The 21,716-nt window shown below is 44.5% G+C and overlaps 1 protein-coding gene across 3 annotated transcripts in view; it reads right to left on the bottom strand.

Moving 5' to 3' along the window:
- The window catches only part of LOC147459892 (U5 small nuclear ribonucleoprotein helicase), a 253,188-nt gene extending 233,403 nt beyond the window's left edge, over positions 1 to 19,785 (bottom strand). For 2 of the 3 annotated variants that reach the window (XM_086511074.1, XM_086511075.1), the window contains exon 1: positions 19,442 to 19,780. In XM_086511074.1, coding sequence (XP_086367200.1) covers positions 19,442 to 19,572 — 131 coding nt within the window. In that variant the 5' untranslated portion in view covers positions 19,573 to 19,780. Of the gene's footprint in view, positions 1 to 19,441 lie in introns of all 3 variants that reach the window. The other variant, XM_086511073.1, reaches the window with a different exon arrangement.
- Between the last annotated feature and the right edge of the window lie 1,931 nt (positions 19,786 to 21,716).

The following is a 21,716-nucleotide window of genomic DNA, read 5'->3' as shown; positions in this document are numbered from 1 at the left end:
AGCCAGCCTAGCGTTTTTCATTCCAGCAAGAAGCGCTGCAGATTTTCAGCAGGTCACTTTCAGCGAGTTTCCATAGCCATTTCAGCCCTACAATAGCTGCAGATTTTCCGCCCTAAAGACCAGCAAAATCAGTGTTTTCCTTAGCGTTTTCGGCAACAGTAGATTTCAGCCCATAGCGTTTTTGGACAGCAGATAAAAGATTGCACATTTCACCCCTTAGGTCGGTTTCGCCATCCCCGTCGTCAACACCGACATAGCCTAGACTTGCATCAGTCATGCATTCAGTTTGTACCAGTTTGTGCAATCAATAGTAGACCACTCTCGCCGACGAGAGTGGGGCCTTCGGAGGAGGGTTTTACAACGTCTCTAGTGTCATTTCTCTCTTCTCTCTCTATCTCTCAGTCTCATACACTTGCACGCACAGTGTCCATTCACTTTGTATATGATCATAGCACTTTCTCATTAAGAATGGAAGGCTCTCCCTTCCATAAGAACAAAAAGGAACCTTGAGCACAGTTCGGAGCACTCATCTTGAGCAAAGTTCAAACATTCATTCCGCTGCACCTTACATTGGTATCAGAGCTTTGGCAGTGTTCTATATCACTCAAGGAAAGAACCACAAGAATCACAAGAACTTTTTTTTGCTTGTTGCGGTTGCACAAACCCAAGTTCGCTTGGGCGTGTCGATTCCTAATCGTGTTTTTGAAGAGTGACAGGAATCCCAAGAAAGAAGGGCTTGTCCAGCCTCCCCTTGTGTCTCTTTTCACTCATTGAGAGCGGACTGTGCACTTGGCGGCCGACCAATCGACGTGAGGTGGGAAAAAGCAACCTTGGTGTGAGCGCAAGGCCGCCAAGGGGTGCGCCCGCTGAAAGGAGTAGAACTCGGGTGAAGAGAATATCCTTCTCAATGTAACAAACTTGGACACTCCAAGTCAAGAATCAACCGCGACAGCACCAAATAACCACTTCAAAACAATTCACAGATCACAATAGATTTGCACTGGCCCGGCGGAGTTCCGTGCCTAGAGATATTGGCCCCAAAGACTGGCGCCCCTTTCGGTATTTCTTTTTGTATTAATCAATCATCAAAGTACAAGAGAGCGGTTAGGGTTTCACTCTCAGACTCTGCGTCCAGATGCTCTGAGAAGAGAGGCCCTCACCACTAATTTAAAGGTTACAAGGGATGCCCAAAAGCAAAGCCCCAAAAGCTTTTAAAATCAAAAGCATCAGTTCTCTCTCTCTCTTAGAGAGTCTTTTCTCTTTTTTTTTTTTTAATAAAAAAAAAAGCAAAAGCAAAATTCGCGTCGCTCATCATTTTCCAAAAAAAAAAAAAAAAAAATTTTTTTTTTTTTAATATCCGCCTCCGCGATTTCCGGAATTTAGGGTTTTTGGCAAAAATTAGGGTTTGCAAGAATTTTAGGGTTTCTGGCAGAAATTAGGGTTTCTGCTGTCCGCCACGTCATCACTTTGTGACATACCCCCCTCTTGAAAGCATTGTAATCGACCGCGATTACGCCTGCAAAACCGACAAAAGCCATAAACCGTCTTAGCAGACACTGACTGTTAGTACCTACGTACTAGGAACGCACATCTAGCACATGTACAGAATCGACAGTCACATCACACGACATCACAGGACATCACATGACATTCAACATTCATTCGGATCTTAGACCATGATTTATCGGCAATGTAGCTAGCAATCACATCTAGGTCCAATCGGGACCTCATCGATGTCCGATTGACTAACCCCTATTGCAACCATGTCTATTCGAGATCAATCAGACCAAAATGCTGCAGTCATTTCGTCTATCAGTTCCTGCACTCACAAGAAGTCAAGAACAAATCAGTATCATAATCAGGAATTCCATTTCATAAAGTTATCCAGCAGAATACTGTCAGCTCTCACTATCCCTGAAGCTCAAAGAGACATCAGTGACTTTAGTATCAAAATCGAGGCATCTGTTGACAAGGGAGCGGAGTAACTCCCCTCTTGTGCATCCCACTGCACCAGATCTTCGGCCAAGCTGAATTCTGGGTTCCATTTGGAGTAGACTATGCTAAACCAAAAGCATCGAGGTAAAGTTTCACAATCTGAGGAGTATCTGCTAGGTCCTCCTCCTCCATCCACTTCGCATCAAGTGCAGGATAATTCTTGAACTTAACCAAGAACCGCCTTCGAACTTTACCCTTATTCTTCGTATCCTTATGTGCCAAAATCTGTTCAGGAACAAGGATCTCCTCGTTTTCTTCCACTTCGGGTTGCTCATCAGGCTCCCCATCATCAGGCACATCACCTTTAAAAGGTTTCAAGAGATTCACATGAAATGCATTGTGAATCCTCCAAGTATCTGGCAGTTTCAATCGGAAGGAGACTTCATTTATCTTTTCAGTAATCTGGAAAGGGCCGTAGTATCGCATACTAAGCTTTGGAAAAAGCCTCTCCTTTCCCTTGTTCTTTCGTAGGCGTGCCTTCTCAAAACGTAAGAGCACCCAATCATCCTCCTTCAATTTCATGTCGCGACGACGGCGATCCGCTGCCTTTTTCTGTCGTTCTTGAGACTTCTGCAAAGTCTCGCGAACCTTGGCAAAAGCCGTATCCAGATCTCGCGTATATTTATCCGCTTCAAAGATCTTATCTTTCGTGCTCAGGAAGGGTGGAACCTTCGCAGCACCTTCAACAATCTCAAATGGCGCCTTACCCGTCGACGAGTGTATCGTGTTATTGTAGGCAAATTCCACCAGAGGTAAATATCTTTCCCATTGAGTCTTCTGATCTGAGATATAAGACTTCAATAAATCTAGAACCACTGAATTGGCAATCTCGGATTGCCCATCAGTCTGCGGGTGGAACGATGACGAGAACTGTAACCGCGTGCCAATGTTCTCCCAAATTGCCTTCCAAAACAAACTCGTAAATCTGGGGTCTCTGTCGAAGACAATTGTCTCAGGCATGCCATGTAATCTGAAAATCTGGGCCACAAACAGTCTCGCTAAGTGATCCGGCTTGACTGTTTTCTTCACTGGAATGAAATGAGCCTGTTTGCTAAATCTGTCAATAACAGTCCAGATACCATCGTGACCACTCTGTGTTCTCGGGAGATCAAAAATGAAATCCATCGCTATACTTTCCCAGGGGCGGGTGCGTATGGGTAAAGGCTGTAACAATCCCTGTGCTTTATGCCTATTAAACTTAACCTTCTGGCATACCAAGCAACTGCGCACAAACTCTTCCACATCTTTCTTGAGTCTCGGCCAAAAGAAATATCTCTCTACCCCTTTCATGGTGGTAGCAATGCCGCGGTGACCCGTAAAAGGTGGACAATGGCATTCAGTCATAACCTTTTCCCTCAACGGCTGTGTAACGCACAACATAGTCTTTTTCATCAAGTAGCCTTCCCGAAGGGAGTATCCAGCTACTATCTCCCCCTCCCGTATCCGTGTGAAAATATCTGCAAAATCTATATCTGTGGCATACTGATCGACCATATCCTCGAAGCTCCTATGATGTATCGCGGAAATAGCCAGAACCAACGGTTTCCGAGACAAAGCATCTGCCACCACATTCTTCTGTCCCTGCACATGGACAATCTGGAAGTGGAACTGTGACAAGATGTTCGCCCACCGCATCTGTTTTTCCGAAAGCTGCTTCTGTGACAAGAAGTAGCGCAAACTCTGATGGTCTGTAAAGACAGTAAAATCCGCTCCGAGTAGGTAATGCCGCCACTGAGTAAGAGCATGGATAACCGCCAAAAGCTCTTTCTCATAGATCTGTGCTGTCATCTCCGGCCTAGAGAACAAACGGCTCTCGTAAGCTATGACATGGCCTTCTTGCATCAAGACCGCACCCAGACTACGACCACAAGCATCACAATATACTTCGAATGACTTCTGCAAGTCTGGCAAAGTCAAAATAGGTCCCGTAGTCAATTTCTCTTTCAATGTCTGAAAGGCAGTCACCTCTGTGGGTCCCCACGAAAAAGGTACTCCTTTCTGTGTCAAGATATGCAAAGGGGAAGCAACCTCTGCAAACTTTCGTATGAACCGCCTGTAGTACGAACACAGTCCCAAGAAGCTTCTAACTTCATGGACATTCCTCAAATCGGGCCAATCACGGATAGTCTCTATCTTGGCCGGGTTCATTTGCACTCCTGTTGTGCTGCTGACACAATGTGTCCCAAAAAGTGTATCTCTAGTAGGAAAAATTCACTTTTCTTTGCATTAATCACTAACGTGTGATCTCGTAATGCCTGAAAGACTTGAAGCAGATGATCTCTGTGTTCTGCCTCATTCTTGGAGAAAACAATGATGTCGTCAAAGAAAGTGCCAACAAATAGTCTGTACTCTCGAAAAATCCTGTCCATCATCCGGTTAAATGTCGCAGGAGCATTGGTTAAGCCAAAAGGCATCACCAAAAACTCAAATAACCCAAAAGTCGTCCGAAAAGCTGTCTTGTAGACATCTCCTGGTGCTATCCTGATCTGATGATATCCACTCTTCAAGTCAATCCTGCTAAAGCACGAGGATCCCTGTAACCTGTCGAGTATATCATCGATCCTAGGAATCGGAAATCTGTTCTTGATGGTGATTTCGTTGAGAGTGCTATAATCGATACACATTCTCCAAGATCCGTCTTTCTTCAAAACCAACAACACTGGAGAGCAATACGGTGAAGTACTAGGCTAGACAAGACCCTTTTCCAAGAGGTCTTTCACTGAGTTCATAATCTTTTCATTCTGTACTCGGCTCACACGATAAGGTGGCCGATTCGGTGGCGTGCTTCCAGATATCAGATCAATGGTATGATCTTCAGGCCCTCTCAAAAGCAATCGGCATGAGCGTGGAGAAAAAAAAATATTGGCGTTCTTTTCTTCAGGTCAAAACATATTCAATCTTTATCCATTGTTCAGTTCTCCCAAAAGAATGAGTAAGAAAACTGAAGTTCATCAAGTACAATCTCTAAGCCCTTCATTTATCAAAGTCGCTTTCTCGGCCCGGTAGTCAACCACGGCGTAGTTCTTGTGGTACCAAGGGATCCCGAGTAGAACGTCACTCACGTGCCCTGAACACCCCTGTCATTGCAAACGAAGTTTGGCAATGCTCGGTGTAATGGCAACATCCCATCCGGGTGCCAGTCGAACTACCTCCGCCTGTGGCGTCAGTCTGTCGGGCGTAGTTCTAAAACGAGCCGCCAATTCCAAGTGAAAAGAAGTTGGCCTTGGCTCCTTCAAAAGAGCTTCCTGATCCTTCGCTTTGCCCCGAAAGCGGCAAAGTTTGTACTTTCATTCATTAGATTCGGTGCACGTCCCACGCCATGTGGTACCAGTTCTGCTTTTCTATCTGCCTTTTCTGCCACATTCCTCAGTTGCTCTCGAACTCTCAGACCTGTCGTCGTCTTTATCATTCTGTTCTTTCTGTGCCTTATCAGGGCACTTTGCGGAAATATGTCCATGTTCCCCGCATCCAAAGCACTTCCCCTCTCTGATGAAGCGAGCTGTCTCCTCAGGAGTAAGCTTGGGTCGTGCATCCTTTTTTTTTTTCTGGGTTGCTCTTTTTCATTCTACTTTCATTCCCAGAAGTCTGTTCGGCTCGTTGTGTCATGACTTCTTCGGCTCGTTGTGTCATGGCCTCATCTGTGGGGTAGGTCAGACTGCCGGAGTGAATGGCAAAGCCCCGCTTCGCATGACTCATCAACTCCTGAATAGAAGCCTACTTCTGTTCCAAGCAGTGATCTCGGATCTCTGTAGGTAGACCCAAGGTAAACCGCTCAATCTGTTCTCTGAACGAGATCTTCTTGAATGAAGAGGCGGGTAGAAAAGAGCTCCAGAATCTTTCACAATAAGAATTCACTGTATCGCTCTTGGTCATCCGGAGATGGTTCCAAGCAGCTCGTATATCTCGCTCAAACTCTTGAGTCAACCAAAAAGAAATAAAAAGCCTCTTGAATTTCAGCCATGTAACTGGCACAGTCTTGCTTACTAGAAGCGTGGACCACCAAGTACGAGCATTCCCCTTAAAGTAAGAGGCAGCTCTCCGAATCTTGGAGTGCTCTGAATAGCGTCCTCCCGCAAAAGCGATGTCAAACTGCTGTATAAAAGACAAAGCCTTCGAAGCATCTGAGTATCTTGAAAAGTATCAAACTTGATCGAGTGGCCACCTTCCTTAAACTCTCGGACTTTCTTGCTTTTATCTTCGAGAAAGTCATACTGGTTGGCTTTGTAAAAATTCTTCTTGTTCGCATAAAACTTTCCGTCATCGGAAGCTGAGCTGTCTGTAGACGAGTCCTCAGTAGAACTGTGAGTCTCTGGGCGAGATTTAGCCTTCTTTGCCTTTCTCTTGCCCTTTCCAAAGCGTTGCTTCTTGCTTCGCTTTTTACCTTTTCTAACTTCTTCGCTCGAATCCGAGGAGCTAGAAGAACTGTCAGAAGAAGAAGAAGAAGAACTGGGTAGGTCTTCAAACTTGACGCGCTTCTTCAATTTCTTTGCCTTGTCAAATGTCGACCGACGACCTAAATATCCCGGGAAGTCAGTACCTTTGTTCTGCTTTTTGCCTTTCTTTTGCGTGTCAAAAAGCTGAGCAATCCGTGCATCAACCACGTTCTCCAGTTCCTTCTCCGTATATTTCTTGGAGGCAGAAGGTTTCTTGAGAGCGGGTTTCGGGAGTGGTGTTGTGGTTCTCTGCCACTCCATCTGTACCTCTTCCAAAGAGGTCTGGTTCATATATTTTGCCATCTTCGGGTCCTTGGCAAAATTGAGCATCATCTTTGTTGCATCGCCGATCAACTGGCGACGCTCTATCTCTCGCCGCTCCACCTAAGTAGGCCAAGGCGGGCCATACTCTCTGCCTGAATCTTCGTTGTGATCCCAGCCCGCATCTCCAGATGCAGAGGGAGTCGACTGATCATTGCCTGAAGCCATAGGTGCCGCGGAAAAAAAATTCGGGGATCGGATTTCCCGTAGAAGAGAAATCGGCCGTGCTCTGATACCACTGTAACAAACTTGGACACTCCAAGTCAAGAATCAACCGCGACAGCACCAAATAACCACTTCAAAACAATTCACAGATCACAATAGATTTGCACTGGCCCGGCGGAGTTCCGTGCCTAGAGATATTGGCCCCAAAGACTGGCGCCCCTTTCGGTATTTCTTTTTGTATTAATCAATCATCAAAGTACAAGAGAGCGGTTAGGGTTTCACTCTCAGACTCTGCGTCCAGATGCTCTGAGAAGTGAGGCCCTCACCACTAATTTAAAGGTTACAAGGGATGCCCAAAAGCAGAGCCCCAAAAGCTTTTAAAATCAAAAGCATCAGTTCTCTCTCTCTCTTAGAGAGTCTTTTCTCTTTTTTTTTTTTAATAAAAAAAAAGCAAAAGCAAAATTCGCGTCGCTCATCATTTTCCAAAAAAAAAAAAAAAAATTTATTTTATTTTTTTTAATAATCCGCCTCCGCGATTTCCGGAATTTAGGGTTTTTTGCAAAAATTAGGGTTTGCAAGAATTTTAGGATTTCTGGCAGAAATTAGGGTTTCTGCTGTCCGCCACGTCATCACTTTGTGACACTCAAACACAGATTGCAAGCGAAAGAAAACCCTCAAGAACCTCAAGACCCTCAAGAACCCAAGTTCCTCGTGAACTTAAGAACCAAAGATCATAGTGCATGGTCATCACCCGAAGCGGAATGGATACTTCGCATACAGGTGATGAGCATGAGAGAGGCGACGAAGAATTCTCCCCACCAAGAGATTTTTCCGACCCTCCCCCTTCTCCATCTCGCCACAAGTTGTACCAACTTCCATGGAGGCGATGGTCAAGTCGATGTTGGACATGATGGCCCAACAACAAGAAGTGAATCGCGTGCGCGAAGAAAGAAACGAAAGAATTGCCATACAACAAGAAGCGAATCGCATTGCCTTGGAACGCGAGCGCGATGAACGAGAAGAAAGAAAAGCACAAAGACAAGAGGAAGCTGAAGCAAGACGAGCCGCCTTGGAGGCCGATCGGGAGGCTCAAAGAGACCTCCGCACTCAAGAATTAGTTCGACAAGTACTTGCCTCGAAGTCCCGACCAGCCAAAGATCGTGGGAGTTCCTCAAGTGGCGCAAGCCATGAGGCGGATTCCAACAATCCAATCACAGAGAAGTTGACCTTCAGTAAGTATGATGGTAAGATGGATGCTACGATTATTCATTCTTGGTTGCATCAATTTAATGCTTATTTTGCGACAACTAAGAAGACAGGAAATAGCAAGGTTTTGACGGCAGCTATGCACCTTGTCGGTGATGCAATCAATTGGTACCACGCATGGCAAGAGGCACAGTTAGCCGTGCACCTAGAGGAAGCCGACGAACTCACGCCCCTTTCCTTCAATCGAGCTGATTTCCAAGACAAGCTCAAGGCGCGGTTTATGCTACCTCAGTACCTCGCACGATTTAAGGACGATTAGCGTGCTCTCAAGCAAAATGGTATGCCGGTTATGTCTTTCTCTAATCGTGTTTTGCAGCTAGGTACCCAATTACGCAAGTCGGATGATGAGCGCAAGGAGGCATTCCTTTATGGATTGGACGAGTATATCAAGTACGATGTCGAGGTGCTCGATCCAATCGATCTCAACAAGGCGGTAGCGATTGCTCTCGCATAGGAGATGAAGCACAACAAGGGAAAGCCTAAGGAGAACAAGACTTCCACAAGTAACTCGCAGACTTCTCAAAACGGTAAGAACGGTAAGAATGGTAAGAACGGTAACTCTTCTGACCAATCTTCCAACAGTCTCTCAGAAAAAAATTCTTCCAATGAACCTAAGGGTAAGGCTAAAACAATTGCTAAATCTAAGCTCACTCCAGATGAAAAGGTAGCACAAGGAATTTTAGGAGGATACATCACGTCGGAAGAGCAAAGCACTTATTCTAAGGAAGGTCGTTGTCTTCATTGTCACATTAAGGGTCACATAAAAAGAACATGTCCTAAGCTTGAATCGAATGAATCTAAAGAATCCATAGAACCCACTTCCTCTGTCAATGCAATTACTGATAACACGAGTGTGCCCCAAGTTTCTCATGACCCTCCCATTGATGATTCTCTCATTAAATGTTATGATCATATGACGGGGCACCGTTTTGTCATATTGTTTGACCCAAGTAGTATGCATGATGTGATCAGTTCCTCTCTTGTTCAGAAAACCCACCTAGATGTTAGTCAGAAATCTCCTCTCAAGGTCTCTGGCTTTGTTCCCGGTATGGACTCTCTCATCACGCAAGAGTGTCTTGGTGTGTTGTTTACAATTCAACAAGCTACTTTCCGTAGAAGATTTTTTGTCTCTCCTCTCTTAGGATGTGATATGATTTTGGGCATTCGATGGTTTCGTGAGCTTAACCCTCTCATTGATTGGGAGGCTAACACTTTCACTCTCAATGCCAAAAGTGACTCTCCCATTATCATTCGTGGAGAGACAGTTGTTCATTCTCCCTCTCTCATTGCTAATGTGTAGGACAAGATTGAACGAATTCAGGAGAAGGAGACTCTCTCAGTCTCTTCTTCTCCAAAGCATGACACACAGGATCTGCATGATTATCAGAAGCATGGTGAATTGAATGATAATGATGAGCATGATGATTTGAATGCCAATAATTTGCATGAGGATTAGGTTGACAATGACAAGCATGAGGATTTTCATGAAGATGATATGATTGTTCACAAGGATGATGTGTTAGTGGATGCTTTTTCTAGCAAAGCTAACCTCGTTGCAGATTCGATCAATCGCGAAGGATCGATCTTGGCTCTCGAGTCGAGGTCCAAAGAACCCCCTCAAGAAGAAGCGATCTTGGCTCTCGCGCTTAGGTCCAAAGAACCCTTACAGGAAGTATTATGTGTTCGCATGATTCGTCAGCACGCATTGTTCGAGTGTTTCATTCGTGATCATTTCCTGTATTTTTGTCAGCGTCTTTATGTGATCCCTTTTCCTAGGCATGACATATTGTACGTTGAGCACGTTTCACTCATGAATGAGCACAAATATATGCGGAATTTTCATGAAGTATGCATTCAAGGAAGTCACATTCCATGTCTCTTCCTTGGCATGACACATTTGTAAAAAGAGCACATGACAATATGAGCACCAAGCATGGGCATTTCCGTTGTGAATTGCCACAGTTGATTGCTTTAGATCAAAAAAGAAAAAATTCGATCTCATTGTTTGCGTGTGTGTGGTGAACGGTTTGGCACTCCGTCTCTTTGTTCATCTACATTGTATGCACGGTCTTTTAGGAAGACGAGATTTTTTCCACTCACTTTACATGGAATGGGTATGTTCATGTTTTTGTGTTGGAAGTGGTTTCACGAATTTTCAACCGTGGAGATTCTTGAAGAAGAAAGAAGCAAGACTCTAGACGAAGTTGAAGCATCGAAGGAGCCACAGGAGACTTTGTGTCGCTTTCGGCGCGGCCCAGAGAAGCAAGCGTTGCAAACCTTTATGAAGTTCAAGTACCGCACAACCCACACATCAGAGTGGGCCGGCGAAGAGTCCCTTCCAGGATTCCGGATGCTATTGGCGATCTCCCTCGACGCCATACAGTTCGGTACCAGTACCTCACTTTGAAAAAGAGGGGATGTCATGTGACACATCCAACCCTATGTATATAAGCAAACCTAGACTAGCACTAAATGGCAGAAGAGGCAGCAGGAATTCCACCGCTCAACAGGCAACTCCTCAAGCAAGACTTCCCACCCTAGGCGATTCCACCCCAAGCAGAGCTTCCTAGAGTTTTTCATCAAATCGCCCTAGCTTCACACATACCTAGCGTTTTCAGTAGATCTTCACCGCAGAGCCACCACAGGACAAAGCGTTTCCAGCAGATCCTCATCGCCAAGCACCAGCCAGCCTAGCGTTTTTCATTCCAGCAAGAAGCGCTGCAGATTTTCAGCCTTTGCAGATTTTCAGCAGGTCATTTTCAGCGAGTTTCCATAGCCATTTCAGCCCTACAATAGATGCAGATTTTCAGCCCTAAAGACCAGCAAAATCATCGTTTTCCTTCGCGTTTTCAGCAACATCAGATTTCAGCCCATAGCGTTTTTGGACAGCAGATAAAAGATTGCAGATTTCAGCCCTTAGGACGGTTTCGCCATCCCCGTCATCAACACCGACATAGCCTAGACTTGCATCAGACACATGCATTCAGTTTGTACCAATTTGTGCAATCAATAGTAGACCACTCTCACCCACGAGAGTGGGGCCTTCGGAGGAGGGTTTTACAACGTCTTTGGTGTTGTATCTCTCTTCTCTCTATATCTCTCAGTCTCATACACTTGCACGCACAGTGTCCATTCACTTTGTATATGATCATAGCACTTTCTCATTAAGAACGAAAGGCTCTCCCTTCCATGAGAACAAAAAGGAACCTTGATCACAGTTCGGAGCACTCATCTTGAGCAAAGTTCAAACATTCATTCCGCTGCACCTAAGATAACTGCATTCACCCTATGCCGTCTAGACAATGCGTCTGCAGCCACATTCTTACTCCTAGCCGTACGAAGGATCTGGAAGTGAAACATGGACAAAAAGTTGGCCCATCTTATCTACTTCTCGGATAATTTCCGTTGCGTAAGAAAATACCGCAAACTCTGGTGATTGGTTTTGATGACAAAATCCGCTCCTAGAAGATAATGCTTCCAAGCAGATAAGGTGTGAATCACAACCATAAGTTCCTTCTCATAGATCGAGGCATGCAATTTTGCATCCTTAAGCCGTCTACTTTCATAGGCCACTGCAAGGGTGTCTTTGTTAGGCATTGCACCAATGCAATCACCTGAAGCATCGCAGTAAACCTCGAATGGTTTCCTCAAGTCTAGCACTATCAAAATCAGTCAATGGCTTAATAGGTACTTTAGCCTATCAAAGGCACCTTGTTGTCTCAATTCCCACTTGAAAGGGATCTTCTTCCTTGTTAGGTCCTGCTACTTGACCAAAGCCTCGGATAAACCTCCGATAGTAGGAACACAATCCCAAAAAGCTACGTACATCATGTACCGTAGTGGGAGTTGGCCAATCTTGCAAGACTTGGATCTTTGCAAGATCCATTCTCACTTAGTTGTGTGAGACCATATGGCCGAGATACTGTATCTCTATGAGGAAGAACTGACTCTTCTTTGCATTCACATGCAACTCATGCTTTCGCAATTCTTGAAACACCATGTCCAAATGCTTCCGATGTTTCTCCTCAGTCTTTGAAACGACGAGTATGTCGTCAAAGACCACTCCTGTGAAAGCTCGGTGTGGGCTGAGAATTCGATCCATTATTCGATTGAATGTGGCAGGAGCATTGGTCAAGCCGAAAGGCATTACCAAAAAAATTCATGAAGTCTAAAGGTTGTGCGAAAGGCAGTCTTATGGACATCCTCAGGGGCTATGCGTATCTGATGATATCCGCTCTTTAAGTCAATGTGACTAAAGATGCTTGCACCCTGCAACTTATCGAGAATATCATCAATCTGAGGAATCGAAAAGCGATTCTTCATAGTCATCTTGTTTAGAGATCGGTAATCTATGCACATTCGAAACGTGTCGTCTTTCTTCTGCACCAATAGAACTGGAGAGCAGTAAGGCATAGTACTCGGTCGTACTAGACCTTTTTCCAAAAGCTCGTTGACTTGCTTCAAAATTTCCTCTTGCTGAGCAAGACTTGCCCCATTAGGGGGTTGGTTTGGGGGAGAGCTACCCGGTACGAGATCAATGCGATGATCTTCCGGAGTTCCGAAGATAACTTGTCTGGTAGAGTATCCGTGAAACAATCTATATACTTTTCAAGAAATTGAAAACGTTTAATTTCCAAACTAGAGAGCGGACCCTCATTAGTTTTATCTCTTTCACGTGCGAAAATCAAGTAAGCAAAAACGCACTTCTTTATTTCCTTCTTAATGGAGATATGGCTTACAATAGGGAATAGCCAATCCCTGCATCAGCAAAAAAATTAATGTTCTTGCCCTCATGCTCAAAAGCGAGGATCTTTTCTACATAATCTAGGACCAGTTGCATATGGTAGTGCCATGACATAACCAAGATGATATCACATCCCTCAATGGGTGCCATCAAAAAGCATTCGCAGTACTTGTACTCGCCAATTTGAAGATTTAGTTGTCCTTGCACAGGAGTTGCATTGGTAATCAACCTCGTAGTAGAGGATCAACAACCGCTAGATATTCACGGGATCCCCAGCCTTTAAGGAGCTAACGCTTCCCTTTCTCGGTTTCTGTATTCCCTTGCACATCAGGAATGGAATTCAAGCTCGGTGGAGTGGGTTCCTTCTTTGATTGTTCCTTCTTAAAAGATGCTTGTTCCTGCCGTTGCTGCCGAACAAGGCAGTTGGGCTTCATGTGTCCTTTCTCACCACAGTAGAAGCACCTTCCTTGTTCTTTGAAGGTCGGTACTTGGTTTGGTGTGAGATACTTGAGCCGTTTTCTGGTACCCTCTGGCTTCTTAGGCTGATCCGGGTTCTCTGGGGGACGCTTTTTGCCTTGGTTGCCATGGTCATCATAAACCGCTCTTTGCCTTGCATGGTACATGCTCTGTTCCATCGTTTGGGGGTACCAGTGGAATGTAGATCCTCGGCAATGATTGTCGACTCCATCATCCGCTGAAGGGTGTCGTGTGGGTACACCTTCATGCTCTTTCGAAGCGGTGGTTGAAGGCCTGCTTCAAACTTTCGCATCTTTTCCTCGACGGAAATCTTTATCAAAGGCGTAACTTTCAGAAGAACCGACCAAAACTTGTCAACATAAACCGTGACTTTCTCTTGTTCCTTCTGGGTGAACCAGTCCCATTCCTTCCGAATGTCCTCCTCAAAATCCGGTGGAAGAAATTGTTCATAAAATTCAGCTTTGAATTGAGCCCACGTTCTTGCTTGTGTACCTTCCAGAATTTTGGCTAACCACCAGTTGCTTGCTCTTACCTTGAGATGCATCCCAACATGACGCAACTTGGATTTTTCAATGAAGTTCCTGTTGGCAAAAGCAAATTCAAACTGCCTGATGAAAGACAGTGCCTTGGAGATATCTCTCCGTCCTGTGTAGTTGTCAAACTTCACAACCTTGTCACCAGATTTAAAAATCCCCATCTTGCGGTGACGTCCACGGTTATCCCTCTTGAACTGGGGCTTTCCTTTAGTATTATGTAGGAAAGTAGTAAAAGTTTTCTTCTTGGGAGAAGATTTAGACATTGTATGAGAACTTAGAAGTAGATGTAGTAGTATAGTCAGGAGAGTATGATGGAGAAGAAATAGAGACATCCTTGCTTTCGTTAAGCAGAGAAAGTTCTTTTTCTTGGCCCTTGCTTTTGGAAGGCCGTTTGTCCTGATCCAGAGATCCCTTGTGTGTTTCGGCACCTCTTTCCGCACCATCCTCCTGCGGGTTGCTTTCATTGGCAAGATTTTCCTAATGCCCATTGGCATCCGTTCCTTGCGGCTTCTTGATCCTGTCCAAAACCTTTTGGACAACCGGCAACGAAATAAGATGTTGCAATTCCGCGAGTTGAGCTCGAACTTGCTGAAGTTCGTCTCCAGTGATTCTACTGTGGCTCGTCATGGTTCTTCCCGTTCCTTCCCAAAATCGTCGTCCTTTGGAGAGCAAGAGAGAGGAATCCGAGCTCTGATACCACTATCACAAATGGGAGCACACACGAATAATCAACACGCTGAAAATAAATAATCTTTCAACTAAACAGAGTTGAGGGAGAAGTTCGACTCACTGTTTGAGACCAAAAGATGGGCCGGTCCCCCCCCCCCCCCCCCCCCCTTTTTTTAAAAAAATTATTACGGAGAATCTTTTTACAAGCACAAGAACCGGAGTGACCCCTCCGTTCTAGATCTTCCGACTCAATGGTCAATTCCTTCCCTTGCGAGAGACAAGCCCTCATTTTCAATTTCCGTCTGTTCCATAGCATAAAGCTCTACAGACCCTTCCCAATTCCGTTCCCGGAATCTCTGAGCATAGGCCGAGGCCTCTTTGCTCCTTATCCGTGAAAGGAGTACCTGCAAAAGCAAAAACACGAAACAACTCGTATGGCAAATTTACAATTGATACCTATCGATCTTTACACGGAAGGCGACCTCCGTACGCTTGTCTTCACACAAGCACTTGCAAATTCCTGCCAACAGAGTCTTCTCCAAGTTCCAACGCTGGCTTCTTACATCCGTCTCTGGAGAGGGTTGACTGAATTTATAGGCATCCGCACCCGGCAAGAATAGCCGGTGTGGTGTCGGCAAGGATAGCAGACAAGGTAGCGCTAGAGGAGAAGGGGGGCTACGGGCTGTTTTTGGCAATGCTTGCAGAGAAAGAGAGATCGTACGATGCTTTTCTTGGAGCCAGCGCTGGTATTTTTTGAAAGATTTCTTTTATGTTTAAGTAATAAGTGGGCGGCCAATCACTTCTTTTTTTTTTAAATGAGAACCTAGTCAAAACTCAATTAAACTGAGTGAGCTGAAAATTGATGCTACGCAATCACATTCCATGCGTCCCCCGGTGCATTCTCAGGCTCAGATACAATGCAAACACAAATTCCTCGCAGGAGAGTTTGCTCTTCCCGAAAAACATGTTAAAATATTCCACTTTTTAGGAAAAGCTTCTCAGAAACCATCTTTATTCTTGTGCGCGTATTCCTCTTTCCAATTCGGGTTTCCTGCCAGACCAACGAAATATTCCCTTTCCGATGCTCCCGTCACCCCATCACGTGACGCATCAGGAATATTCGTTTCCCAGTCTCTCCTACCGAAGTAACGATACAACCCCTTCCCGATGTATAATATCACCCATCATATGACACATCAAAGTTGTCCGTTCCTGATGGCTTTTAATAATTCCCATAGATCTACAGTTCCTAACCTTACGGTTCAAATGCACACATTTAAATATTCTGATTTCAATAAAAAGAAATTACTCAAAAAAATAAGAAAATAGTCCATTTAGCAACAACAAAAGCAGCATAAAACATTCCTCTCCTTTGCAAATTACTGAACGCAATGGCGTCAATCCAACTGCATTGCCTACCAAGCCGCATCATAAATAGCGCCATGTCTTCTTCATGATCACCATCAGGCCTTTCCAGTTTCCTTATCTCGAGAAATTCCACAATGTCTTAAGCAGGAATGACCACTTCAAGCAGTGTACGAATTTGTCTCAAAAAAAAGTGTGTCCAGTATGAAAGAGTCGTGAGTGGATTACTGGGAACTACTTTCCCACAAGGATTAAAATAGGGTTATAGCACTCAACTACTACCGATCTGCCTTCTACCAAATAAAACGTTGAGGATGAGGGTGGGTTCTTGCTCCCTCCTAGTGTTGAGAAAGGGCTGATCCATGTGATCATATGAGATGAGACTCAAGATAATCATTAGGTGCATATATTGACTTCCCAAATCAACCCCTAGAATCTAGGGTCGACCCCTATTTCTAGGGATGCCTTCTCGCATGCATTTGGACTTATACTACTCAAATGAGCCCCTAGAACCTAGGGTTGACCCTCTTCATAGGGATGCCTTCTCACAAGCATTTGGACTCTAGTACACCTTGCACTACCCATGAATAAGCTTAGCTCATGGCTATGAAGAGAACCCCTTTGTACACTCTTGGATATAATTCAATAATCAAGTTTCTTTCATGTGGCCTGAGGATAGATCCACCGGGAGAGATCCACTAACAGCAGATAATGAGAAGGTGTCCCGAGTAAAATCCTTCTACTTCTATGAACCTTAGTGTCACCCATAGGGTCTCCTTAATAACACAACATGTAAGGTGTGCATATGATCAAACACATCATGCTTCGCAATTCTAATTGTTACATGACCTTGGCTACCTCTAATTGTAACTGGCTTGGCACCAACAAGACGGTAATCTCACAACAACACATGCACTAAAAACAATTGAACTTCAATACTCAAAGTAGTCGAGACACAAAGCGGTAGAGTTTCACTTCCGAATGCACTAGCCCCCAAAGACTGGCACCCCCTTTTGTTACTTCTTTTAATATTTATTAGAACTGCTAGGGAGTCACTCAGCACTGTGTGACCACACACTGATCTACTAGAGTCGACCCCCAGGGCATGTATTTAAAGGCCCCGAGCCCAAAAGCAACTCATACAAAAAGCTTGTGGTTCAAAAGCTTTTGCTATTAAAAATTGACGCCCAAAAGCATCTTTTAGTATAAAAGTATGCTACGTCAATAGCACAGAAATCCCACGGCGATTTATGAATGCCACATCATCACGCCGTACACGGGTTGACTTTTCTCTCTCCAATCGATAAGTATTGTGCCACGTCATCATTGTTTGTGACATACCCAACCCTTAGAAGAAGAGTAATCGCCCCTGTAAAACAGACAACAGACAAAGAATAGCTCAATAGACACTAACTATATGCTTACATGCATTTGACCACTTCAAACGATGCATTGGCTTAGAGACGCAAGTCACTGAACAATCATAATCACATTCACATCACTATCCCCATTCGGATCTTAAAAATGAACCAGGATCATTGTGAGTTATTTAGCCATCACATCCAAATCGCACTAGTCTTTTACACATGCCTTGATGCACTAAATCTCGTCACTTCCGATTCACATCAACAAAATAAAATGTTGAGAATATTTCATCTTCAACACATGTTCGGACAAAAAACAACAAGTGAAAGGGTACATGTTCGTAACGGGATAGCACCACGTGCCAGCTAAAAAGAACCGACTGAAACAAACTTTTAGTACTCCAAAAAAACTGAAGTGAGAAAGAATCCACGCGAAAGACACCAAGTCGTCGAGTCCCACTCCAAGAGTGCACTGGCCTTAAAACCCTAGCACCCCTTTCAAACTTCAGTATTTCTTTATATTGCTTCAACAAGGTGCAAGCTCTTGGGGGCTCCTCTGCCCTCTAGGATGCCAGAAGGAGACCCCTTGTTACATACTTAAGGCCCTTGGCCCCCAAAAGCATCTACTTTGAAAGGCAAACACGTCCAAAAGCCAAGAAGGCGAAAATCTGGCATGATGGCATCTAAATCTGCCATCACAAATCACAGAATTCCGCATAGGTGTCAACAAAAAGCAAGCCTATCCGTACAGCTTTGACACATCAGTAGTCTAAGAAAATTTGGTTGTCTTCTACTTCTTCTCCTCGGCCAAGCTGTGTAAGTTGGTCAAGGATTTTTAATGTCCTGAGCCCTTTAGTCTTCAGTGAGGTTTTTAGGCCCTTCAATAAAATTGTTAGGGTTAGGATTTTGGGAGTTCTAACCCCCTTCATCTTCAGCTAATGCCGTGTCACCAACTTGTGGCATACCCTCCTCTTGAAAGAAGAGTAATAGTACACGATTAGACCTATGAAACTCAATCAAATTGTTATGACAAAAATCGGAGAGTCAATCCATTCAATTTTGTATAGAGGTTTCCAACTCCTCCCATGGCCAAAGTCTAGGCCTTGAGTTATTCACATGAGCTTTTCCAGTTTTGGAACCCTCTTGCATAAATGGATTGTACAAGCATTTTGGCAGATATTGTTACACTACGGTAGACATCTGGCATGATGTGCATGTAGTTTTAGGTTAGAGGAATCCAATGAGCCATTCCCACGTCAAACCGACTCCTGGATCGGCACATGTGCGACAGTTTTTTCACCAAGAAACTTCAAACTTATAAATAAATCATTTTAATGATTTATTTTATAAGAATTCGACAAAGGTTTTGCCCTACCTAAGCCTTAAGGAGTTTATAACCAACAAAACTCACCTATAAGTCGCGTCAGAGTACAACCGCTATGGAGCAGAAAAGAATTGGCCAAATGCAAGCGGAACAACCCACAAATCGCGCCCACGGGATGTACAAACAATGCTGACGTGGCTGATGAAGGGGTAGCGTATGGATAGGGCTGACATGGAACTTTTTGGTGCTATGAGATGCGTTTGGGCAATGAAAATAGTTGAGTTTTTAATGCTTTTTGGCACTAGTTATTGCTATCAAATGATTTATGTGCTTTTGAGCACTTTGTAAGTATAACAAGTGTTTTATAATTTGCTTTTGGTGCCTATAGAGCCAAGTGCCTATAAACAAGTGGCCAGATATCACTAGCACTCATATGGAAAATCTCATTGTATCAAAATGTGAGTGTGATCACTCAGAACAGTTGTAATCACGACAGTTGATCAATGAAATGAAATGTGATCACTCGGAACAGTTGTAATCACGACAGCTAATCAAAGAGAACTTCATTCAAAATGATCCTGCTCAGCAAAACTATACTTCTATCTTGCCAGCAGTTCCTTTTAGTGCTATAACACATTGATTCATGAATTGTTATCCTATATCAGTTCAAGCTGGCAGAATGTGCTACTTTGCAATTTGGCAATGTGCTGTGGATGAATTGCAGTTTACTAGTAAAACAGTACAATCTACAGAGAGTTCCTTAAACAAAGAGAAAAATGCACCGTTCTCTGTACTTCCTGGTGAGAAGTGCCTTGCGGTCCAGGTAAGCTTGGTCGATATCCTGGATGCTGCTTGAGTGATTGCTCTGAGCCCTCAGTGTGGTGGTTAGTCGAGGAACCTGCAGCAGAAGCATGGTGACGATTTGGAGAAGCTGAGCAGCGGCTTGACAGCCACGCTATGTCACGGCTTGGCAACGTTCTTATACTCCTACCGACGAACGTTCGAACTCCATTAGTACATCCCGACACTACATTATGGATTTTGTTTTTTTTTTGAAGGCATTTTGTACTCGGCAGAGAAAGGGAGGGAGGACCCTACACCAAGAAGCACGCATGCACTGCTGTCGAATGGCTGAACGGTTGAGACTAAAGCTCCACCACATGTCGGATGATTACACACATACTGCAATACCACCGGGTCAATTGGCCGTTAACGGGAGGGTCAACCTGTTTTGTCGCATGTCCTCGCGTCACATCGAGTGAGGCGCTTTCCCTCCACGTGAACTGCTTGCACCGGGGGTGACCGTTTAGGATTGCGTTGTGACGTTGTGATGGTGTCGATCCACCACCGGTGACTCTCTCGGTGGCTAGGTGCAGGGGCGTAGCGGCCCTCTGGTGGGCTCTCAGCGCTTTTTCGTCGACAACAGCCACCGCTGCTATGGATGTGCGCAGGCTGATTTGATTTGATTTGGTATTAATGTCCGCGGGGGGCCAGAAATGACCCATGGGACCTCACAGTGATACATAGTCTCCCCTCACGGGGGTGTATGGTGTGGTGTGTGTTATTCTCTTTTTGTGTTCCTATGAGTGTCTTTTGATGCTCAAGTATGCGGGTGAGGTATGTTCCAAGAGCTGTAGGGGAGGGGTCTGTCTTGGATAATAGGTCCACAAAGGTAGAGCAACCGCTTAGAAGTGGTTGAAAATTAGCCCGGATGTGAGCGTATTCTGGGCACTCCAATGTCACATGTGCTTCATCTTCGTGAGCTTGCATTGTACATGATGTGCATATCCGTTTAGAAGCATCAATTTTTAGCCAACCCTCTATTTCTATTTTGAGCATATGTGACCTTGTGCGCATCAAAGAGATGGCTCTTCGTGCCATGTGGGGCATGGGTGTTCGTATGTGGGCCTGGGCTTCCATTGGGTTTGTGCTATAGCCTTCCCAATACTTTGTGTTGACATGCTTGCGATAGTATTCAAATTTCGAGCGGTGTTGCGTTGTCTTCCACTTGGTGTGGAGGCTATTTAGTAATGCAATTTCAAAATTCAGCATATGTTCTCCCTCCTTGACCTCCTCAATAAGCATGTCCACATATGCCTCTACATTCCATTTAGCGAACCATTTCTTAATGTCATGTATGAGGCTCGATGACAAAAATTTGCTTTTTTTTGTCTTTTGCGGCGCACATCCCGTTTCCCATGCAATGCGGGGGATTCGAGTAGTAGGCATCGCTTTGACCTTCATGATATACGTGTACATGTTTTGCAATGCTTTCATTTCTAGTGGTCTCTTGCCTATCTCCAAGAGTAGCACGGAGTATGGTGTCGTCTTTTTGACCCCCATGTGTCGACACAGAAACTTTTTTTGAATTTTTCCAATTTCATTCCATGTGTGGGCTGAAATGCTTGCTCCCCAGATTTCCACTCCGTAGTACAGGATGGCTTGCACTACGCATGTCTCAAAAATGGTCACTTTTATCTCCCATCTTTTTATGCTCCTTTGTGTGCACATGTTTTTAAATTGATAGTACTTGGCATGGCCGATGTCAATTCTATTATGTGCGCATTGTCCCCAAGCATAGTTGCATGGGATGTCAATCCCCAAGTACTTGAAACTCTCGACTTTCTCAATTTGTTTCCCTTGATACATGAGGGGGGCGTGGATATCCATCTTACGAGTCTTTACAATCATGAACTTTGTTTTGTCTACATTGATTGATAGACCCACATTTTCACAAAAAGCATGTCACGCATCGACCAATTTCTGTAGAGCTGTAATGTCATGGGCGAAAAGAGCCACATCGTCTGCATAGATGAGCATGAGAAGTGTAAGTATCCCGATGGCTGGTTCATCCCCTTCTAGTTGAGGGAGGAAGCTTTCTATTTGATCAATGCACAATCCAAAAAGAGTAGGGGAGAGAGGGCATCCTTGTTTTTCCCCCATGTTGCTCGAGAAAGCTTTGGACAGCCCTTCGTGCGTTTTTAGTTGACATATGACTCTTTCATAGAGACATGCTACCGCACTCCTGAGATGCATCGGTACTTTTATGCATTCCAT

This window comes from Adiantum capillus-veneris, chromosome 4 (genome assembly GCF_014529385.1).
Source record: "Adiantum capillus-veneris isolate H3 chromosome 4, ASM1452938v2, whole genome shotgun sequence".
Lineage (NCBI taxonomy): Eukaryota > Viridiplantae > Streptophyta > Polypodiopsida > Polypodiales > Pteridaceae > Adiantum > Adiantum capillus-veneris.
This window is presented reverse-complemented; position numbering and strand designations above follow the sequence as displayed.